Raw genomic sequence first — 8,814 nt, 5'->3', positions numbered from 1 at the left:
AAGCCACAGCGGAGCGGAGGGCGCTTTTCATGTTTTAGCTATGCGTTTAGCATAGCGGAGCGGGCCCTTCCCGCTTGCAGCGCCCTCCGACCAAATACGGCGTTGTAAAAAAAAAAATGACATCACTTTATGTGAATTTTACAAATCAAAGCATATGTATATAACATATTTGTTTATAAATCATGTATGCATGTATTAATAAGACGTTAGTGGTGCAGCTTTCCGAGTGAAAAAGTAATGCATCGACTTCGTGAGAGTCATCGAGTGTGTTCCGGATCCAGTCCAAGCCTTGTTGACAGCCTTGTTATGGTGGCTAGAATAGCCTTGTTGACAGGTGCACATGCGGTGGCAAAGTTCTTGTGGAATCTGTGGTGCCTCGTTAAGTGGTTCGCGTTCGCACGACAAGCAATGTCACAGAAGAGTGTATTAGAGGACCCTTTCCTCATGTCCACGTTGAAGTGGTCCGAAATAGAAGATTTGCTGTGCCTCGAAGTGCTTCAATACACGCGGCGAGAACCACTGTCAGCCCACGGCTACCTGAACATTGACAGGATGGACAGCGGACAATTCCGGACATATTTTCGTTTCGAGCAAGATGATTTGCGAAGGCTGCAGGGTGCACTACGCCTGCCAGAAGTTTTGTCTACACCGCAGTGCGTCAAAATTCCAGGAGACGAGAGTCTTTGCTTAACTCTGCGGTGTCTGGCATATCCAAACAGGCTGCGCGAACTGGAGTCGCTCTTCGGACGACATTACTCTGTGATTTCGTCGGCGACAAATGCGGTGCTCGCCCATATTGAGAGTACTTTTGGATATCTTCTTCAAGATGCAAATAATCACTCCTGGTTGGATCTCGCCAAATTGGAAGACTTTTCTCAGGTGCGCTCTCGGTACTGTGTCAGTGTGCGGTCTACTAACCCAATGTTTATTTGCAGGCCGTGTATTCCAAAGGGACTGTTGGGGCTACAGAACTGTTGGGGCTTCATCGATGGTACTGCACGGGCCATTTGCCGACCATCAAGGGACCAAAAGCTCTTTTTCTCTGGGCACAAACGATTTCATGCTTTGAAATATCAGGCCATCATGTGCCCCAATGGCATCATCTGCCAGTTGAACGGCCCATACGTGGCAGTCGTCACGATGCAGGCAAGTTCACGGTACTGATGATCGTCAGTATATACAGCTAATTGCTGCATAAGATGACTCAGACTAACACGCATACAGTCACACGTATACCAGACAAGGTGCAAGCTTTCCATGTTGTTTGGAGGAAACAGCAAACGATCCGCTTGTGTGTAATATCTAAGTGCAGACCTAACGCAAGCTTTTTTTAGATTCAGAGCGGGAAACAACAGTATAATAAATGTACTAAAACAGGTCTGAGAGCACAAGGCTGTCTGGGAACTGTTGTCAAATTTTAGAGTAATTGTGAAGTAGCTGTAAACTTGTATCACAGGGACAAAATAAGCAAAAATTGCAAAAACAACCGTATCATAAAAGAAATTTTAAACAATGTATTCAAGTGTACTACCTTATGACCAGTGTTTATGGTGAGATGGTAGAGCATTCAAAATTTTCTGACAATGTAGTGGGAGTGATGTCAAGAACAATGAAAAATATGCATCGTGGCGTGGTGTGAAGATGATTCAATGATACGAACAGCACAGTTCCAAGGTTATATTTCAACAGGCGAGTAATTGATGGTACACTAATGCTGTGACACACCGAAGAGGCTCAGCTGCTGTTATATTATAATTGAATGCGAGTATTCTAATGGTTAGGTGTTGTATGTACAGGTGATCAGTGAAATAAATAGGTATATCAATCCTAGCAAGGTGAACATGTTAAAATAATGGCATGTCCCAATTAACACTTGTGCCATAAACTGGTTTTCTTTGTAAGCACACATGTTTACAGAGAATCGCACATTTACATGAGGAATAATAGCCATGAAAGAGCATTCATTCACTAAGGAATAGTGGAAATATCTAAGTCTGATTGTCAGATACTGTGGTAGAACCCTGTTAAATTATTTAGATGGAATATCTTAAACCTAGTCTTGTTGCATAAATAAATGTGCATCAAAAAACTATGCAGAAAGCAGTTTCCTCAGCATGTGTGTGCACTTAATGGTAACCAAGCTACACAGGCACTTTGCAAGAATTTAGTAAAAACTATCAGATGTGATTCCAATTAGTAAAATGTTTCTGTGTGCTATCATTACAGATATCCTCCGAAGGAGCAAGACGTACCAGAAACTTGAGCAGCTTGTGAAAGGACGAAGTTTTTGCCTCTACGGTGATCCGGCCTACCCCTTACGACCTTTGCTACTAAAGCCTTATGGCGGGTCTAGCCTTACCGTGCAGCAGCTTGCCTTTAACAAAAGGATGAGCACTGTGAGGCAGGCAGTTGAGTGGGGCTTCGGCAAAATAGCAGGGTTGTTTGCTTTTCTATATTTTAGAAAAAATCAGAAGTTGCGCCAGCAAAATGTCTCGCGTATGTATAAAGTTGGTGCTATTCTTGCGAACTGTCACACCTGCATGTACGGTTCGCAGGTCTCAGAATATTTTGGAGTGGAACCCCCCAGCTGGAGGAATATTTGAGGCCACAACACTGACTCGGGTTTCTTCAACACAGCAAAAGCACTTTATTTCATACATTTTTCAAGACACTCCTGCGTGTCTCTCTGTAGAGCCTTATTAAAAGATGAATGCACACCTACTAGCTGAACTTATGAGCTGTGCTGTTGGAGGAGGCTCAGCATTTTGTTTTCATGCTGCTCGAGCATATTTTTTATGTTTTCAAGCATACATTCATTATAGTTCTTACACTGGGTTTCCAGTCTTTCAAGTCTCTCCTCAAACAGAGCGACTTTTTTTTCTTCCAATGCCAGACGCCTCTCATCATACTCCAACCTCCGGTGCTGGAGTTCAATTTCCTTTTGACGAAGGATGAAATCATTCTCCTCTCTCCTTGTCAGGAGCTCCAGCCCCATAGCTTGCAGGCCTCTAATTCCTGAAAAGCGGTGAAGAAATACCAAAGTACGTTCATCTCAAGACATCCCCATTGTTTTTACTCGCATCAATCACAAATGCAAATGCAGTCATTAGGTTGACTTTACTTTTATTTTGTTTTTACATTACTGTATGTGCTAAAACAATGTGTTCTATCTGCTAAACTGTTATTTGCTTGAACTACCTCTTTTGCACTTTCTTTTGACATGGCCTATTTTTAGCCATCAGGTACCCACTGGCCTCACACCTTAAGACGCATGTCGCGAAATCTGTTCTGTGCTTCATTGCTTTTTATTTATTTGAAGTGTTCACCATTGACTTAACTGGTTTGTGGCCTGTCTGTGCACATTACCTTGCAAATGCCTTCTTGTTAATCACACTTGTAACCCTTGAATGTTATTAATGTTCTATAGTATTTCCGCAATGGCATGACTTCTGCTGCTCCCATTCTATGGAATATTAAAGGGACACTAAAGTGCAAAACGATTTCTTCTGCATCAGTAAATTACCGTTCTACAACACCAAAAACACCACTTTTACGACGATAAGACGTTTGGTAAGCCAGAAAAAACGCAAGAACGAAACACGGGTGGCGATGCCTACTTAAGTTCCCGCACCTGGGGGCTGTGACATCTTGGATTTTGATGGCATCTTCCAGGGCCTACTAATTATATATAGCGGTACAGATTGACTACATTGTGTTCTAAAGGAACCAAATGATAAACATGGCAAGTTTCAGGAACCTTTATTCAGCCAACGCGGCCCAAATGTGAAAACGTACTTTGGGATCCCTGATGTCATGCTGATGTACCGGCGCTGGAGTTTCGGCGTGAAATTCAAATGCTGATACTTGGACCTTCATTTTCTCATGTCATAATCAAACTATTTTTTGACATGACTGCTGGCAGGGTTCTCAAACAATGCCTCATTAGTCTAAACTGATTTATTGTTTCGCTTTAGTGTCCCCTTAAAGTGTGCCAGCACTGTGGCAGTACCTTGCCTTGCACCTCGTGCAGTTGACGACAGGGCATGTAGGGTGCACTGTTGTGTCTAGGACAATCAAGGACCGAGGTGCTGTGCACCATACACAAGTGCAGAAGGTGCGAAGAAACATAGTTGAATTAATTCAATAGACAACAGTAATAACACTGCTGGCACAAGGTACCACTTACTTTGGCTAGATAAGACTTTAATTGTTATATGTGCATAACAGTCAGACAGGAAACCACGAAATCACGCAGCAGTTATTACTAAAAAGAATTCAATGGCTCAGAAAATGTTAACGGCAGGTACTTCGGCTTAATGAACACAATATTAGTCTTGTGCAGCTGCAATGCCACCTGTTATCTGTTTTCGAACAATGTAGTTTGCTTTGCCGTACCTGTTTGAGGAGCGCGTGCTTGTCGCTGTCTTTTCTGAGTGTGAATGGGCCCTTGTGCTTGTTCGTCCACTCCACTCTCTTCAGTAGCCTGCTCTGCTTGGGTGGTGTCCAGTGCTACAAGCGAATCAAATTTATAGCATACATTCTTATCACTTGCATTAGTTAGTGCTTCATTGTACATTTTGTTTGTTTCCTTTTATTTGATATTTGAACATGTTGCACAGTGATTGGCATTGCACGGGAATGATGACAGGGTTTAACTTGTGGTACACAGTGGTAATTCTTTGTGCACCTGAATAAACACTGATATGTCAATGCCATGTCTCTACAAATACGCCCCTTCTTCATGAGTGTAATTAAACAGGGAATTCAGATTGCACTTCTGCCGTGTGTGTTTGACCCCCGCTCAGACAAAGAAAAACACCGTGCTTTAAGGAGCCTGTAGTACAAATTGTGAATTACTGAATAAACTATTTACTATCACTTCCTTTGCACCTACGTGATGGGTCAGCAGCCGACACTTGCTGACTTGGCCTGGTCGTGCTGCCTGCATCCCCATTGCCTTGTTCAGTGTAGCACACCCGATCCAATGAAGGCTCTTCTATGTTTTCGTCGCGGCTAGTGTACATTGACAGCAACAAGTCTGATGCACAACCCTCACCTGCATACAAGGGGAAAAAAACAAAGCACAGGGATGTCACTAAACGTTTTTATTGGTTTTAAGAATAATATTGCAAATACACATTCAAAAGGAGTACAATTTCATTTTTTTCGGCCCTGCCAGTTACCTTCGCTTTCCATAGTCTTGTGTTTGCAAACATGAGTGAAGTAAACATATATGCTGAAATTGCTCCGAGACAAAAGGGCAGGAGCAGCAGCAGCTAAAATTGAGTGTCTCGTGACAATCTAATCGTATTCTTGCTCTCTCTGTTGACAGGAAATAACTGATGGGCGCAACATTTTGGCTGCATGGTGCAGAACAATAGGCGGGCTCAGTATTTGCAAGAGTCTAAGAAGTGTTACATAACAGCTCAGTAAACTAGGCTGGAGCCATGGACAAATACTAGACGTCTCAGTGCTCGCACTGTGATCACAGACGGCGCGGGCGCGCGTGTACATTTAAGTGTACATTTAAGGAACGTGTACTGCGACCCGTTACGCTCTCGTACACCGGGCGCGCAAGGTGGGCGAAATAAGGGCTCAAATGCAAACTGTATTTCACTTGCCATGTGTCTCGCCACCGTCTGACACGTTCATCGATGACGTGGCCGCGTCTCTGATTTGTCGCGCCAGGCGCTGTCGGACTGTTGCCGACCACGCCGATGTAGTATGCCGCCGCGGCCCTGTACCATTGCTCGTTCTCGGCAAAGTTCTCGGCACATAGCCGGCGTTCTTCATCAAATCGGAGATTTCTTGCAATAACTGCTCCCTCTCTCCATACAGCTCCTCGGTGCCAGACCTACGGAGAACAAGATCAGGTGACGTTGCGACTGTGCGTTTCACATATACTGAACAAAGTGCGCAAACATGACTGTGAAAAGTAGGGCACTCACTTCCTTAGGTTGACGTTATCTTGCTGGCGAAAATACCCCACGAGGAGATCCACGCGCTCCTTGATAGCACGAATGGTGAACTCTCTCATCACGGCGAGCATTAAATTTCTGAGTACTTCCTCCCATGCTGCGGGGTTTTGGTAGGGGTCGGCAGCTGCTACTTCGCGCAGCAAACACAAGTCCTCGTCAATGCGGAACCGCTTACGGGGCCTGCGCTGCGCTGCAGAAGAAGCCGAACAGGGCAGCGTAGACACCACGTTCACACTGTACGGAGCCATCTTGCATTTGAAATCGCGGTCACTAGACCGTGACTAGACTGGCGCTGTTGATGCCGATGTGGCTTAACAGCGGCGCCCTAGCTGTGATAGCGGAACGACGCTCCGCGCTCCGCTAAGGCAGCTTCTAAGCGGACCGTGTTCCTCGCTCCGCTATCCCGCTTACGGCTAAGCGGACGGCGCATGCGCATTCGCGTTCCCGCTACGCTAAGCTGCTTAGCGGAGCGTAAACACGCTCAACTAAATCTCTCTATGAGACCAAGACGGGAGCACATGTCTGTGAACGCGCAAACCCTACACTCTAAAAACAGTTTGCACCCTTTGGGGTGTACATTTGTCCCACAACGATAATCGTCATCTGCCTTGCTTGCGTTTCCTTGCCTGAAAACTCGGCGCTCGCTACTTTCCTATCGAGAATGCTGCGTCACACTGATAACGCGCATGCCGTTCGTGACTGGGAAGTACCGGGCTCGCCACGTTAAAGAAAGGAAACGCGGGCAAGACAGATGACGATTATCGTTGTGGGACAAACATACACCCCAAAGAGTGCAACTGTTTTTAGAGTGTAAGCCACTCTGCTCCTCCGCTACCCCCGCTGCCAAGCTGCACCACTCGTTTCAAGCACAGCGCACCAAACACTCATTCAGCGCTGAACAGTGGGCGGTCGACGCAGTTGGATTTACATGACTTGCAACGAGCAGCACATCCCTCGATGTCCGTTATGTTGAATTCCAATGGTAGATCGCGAGCGCTCGGCCGGATCACGAACGGAGCGCGTCGCTCCGACTGAGATCGCTCTCACACGCCCCGCACACTCTCAAGTTCAACAAATGGCCACAGAGGGCTAAAAATCAATCGAGGCGCGTTTCAGCGTCAGTGCGCAAGTGCGCAAGTGGAGCTACTGTAATTTGGTCGAATACTTTAATTTGTTCTTTCTCTGCTAGGGGCGCTGAACATGCTGAACTTTTTAATTTACACAAACCATTGACATGAACAATCGAGGTGTCTAAGGATGTTTTTTTATCGCAGTCAAATAGGCAGTTGATTTTTTTTTTAAATTTGATTGTTGAAGCTGCTTTTTAGTCATAGCGTCAAGGTTTTTGTACTTGATTAACCACCGACAGCCGACAGCCTATTGGTATTGATGTGTTTCCTGGCCGTTGGCGTTCGAATACTACGGCGGTAAAACATTTTCGAAAGCATGCTGGTTTCGTCTGCGAGTCATTACACAGACTTGCTGTAAAGAGGTCTACTCTTGGCAAAAAATAGTGCCTCGTTTTGCTTAGGCGTTGATTATCATAATGAATGCGGCGGATGTTGACGGAATACGCTTGAAGGTATGTTTTTATGCCGTTGATCTCCATAACATCGTAAGTACGCAAACCGATGTCACAGAACACCCGATGCATCGTTGTGTGTTCTCCGTCATCGCTTGTTTGCTGTACGCCTACTAATTCTTCATTTCTTCTTCAAGTGTTGCATCCTCCTTTTGTCCTTGTTCTCTTGTGCTTCACTTACAGTATGTCGTTCCGTCAACTGTAATGCGCATTTGCAAAACCAATACGTTTGATAAGACGCAGTGGTTATCATAATTTCACTACACATGTATTAAGCTGGCACATATGGTTCAGATACAGATACCTGTATGCGGACTTGCACGACGTTGATGCGGAGATTAGGATAATTATGACACCCGTAAGGAAGAGGCAGCTGACGGCCGTAAGCTGTTGCGTTCTTTCCGCCAAATTACCCGGCCTGGTAGTGCTCTAAAGATGCTGTATAAAAGTGACACCCGGTGAAAGGGAAATTATTATGTTTAGCAGCCGACTGTACGTTTTGTGGCTTAGGTCTTCTTTCTTGTGCGTTTGTGCTACCCTTAATGAGTCATTTCGTGACTATGTTCTTGACTATGTAACCGCGTTTGTGTGGATCCGTAGACGTGTGCTTTTTGTTGTACTTGTAAAATGCAAATAAAATATTTTCAAGCTTACTCAATCTTTGGTGTGTGCGTTTATTCCAGTCGAGGCCATCGTGCCACCTGGAAACCGCACTCTGTCAGTAGCCCTACACGAAATGCAACAGCTGGAGCGCGGCGGCACAACTCGGGGTAACGGCGGCGTAATAAACGAAAAACCGCTCGGGATGCCCTTAAAAGTCAGTTCAGAGTGTGCCTTAACTCGATATGACTCAGCGCTACATATATTCTGCTGCGCCTTGATCGTGCTCCCGCCAGTTTGGTTGCTGTGTGGCAAACGTAGCGCCTACATACATCTGTAGGCGCTACGTTTGCCACACAGCAACCTAACTGGCGGGAGCACGATCGATGCGCAGCAGCCAGAACCCAGTAGGTAAAGCGACCATACTGTGCAAAACCCCGTTTCCGTTTCCTGTTGTACGGCGCCACCTGTGGTCACATACTTTAGTTCACGACGCCACCGCTACGCTTATTTCCGTAGCACTGTGGAAGGTACAGTTTCCCTTCTCTAAGTTTGTATAGGTGTTCTGTGGCTCTCATCTGCTCACACCACAGAACACCTATACAAGCTCACACCATATCTGCGAAGGGAATGCGTGCGCTCCCGCGGGGGCAC

The 8,814-nt window shown here is 45.6% G+C and overlaps 2 protein-coding genes across 2 annotated transcripts; one reads left to right on the top strand and one right to left on the bottom strand.

Annotated features, from left to right (window-relative positions):
• The first annotated feature begins 313 nt into the window (after nt 1-313).
• LOC142576660 (uncharacterized) lies at nt 314-2,633 on the top strand. The gene is made up of 3 exons (XM_075686885.1): nt 314-879; nt 936-1,146; nt 2,227-2,633. Exons 1-3 carry the CDS (start codon nt 779-781, stop codon nt 2,272-2,274), a joined length of 360 nt encoding a protein of 119 aa, XP_075543000.1. The 5' UTR covers nt 314-778; the 3' UTR covers nt 2,275-2,633.
• A 98-nt stretch (nt 2,634-2,731) lies between these two features.
• LOC142576659 (uncharacterized) lies at nt 2,732-6,252 on the bottom strand. Its single transcript, XM_075686884.1, has 5 exons — nt 5,949-6,252; nt 5,622-5,854; nt 4,895-5,056; nt 4,396-4,509; nt 2,732-3,015 (listed from the first exon to the last, which is right to left on the bottom strand). Exons 1-5 carry the CDS (start codon nt 6,224-6,226, stop codon nt 2,732-2,734), a joined length of 1,071 nt encoding a protein of 356 aa, XP_075542999.1. The 5' UTR covers nt 6,227-6,252.
• Nucleotides 6,253-8,814: the final 2,562 nt, after the last annotated feature.

This window comes from Dermacentor variabilis, chromosome 3, assembly GCF_050947875.1.
Source record: "Dermacentor variabilis isolate Ectoservices chromosome 3, ASM5094787v1, whole genome shotgun sequence".
Lineage (NCBI taxonomy): Eukaryota > Metazoa > Arthropoda > Arachnida > Ixodida > Ixodidae > Dermacentor > Dermacentor variabilis.
Note: the sequence above shows the minus strand (reverse complement) of the source record. Positions and strands in the feature narration are given on the sequence as shown.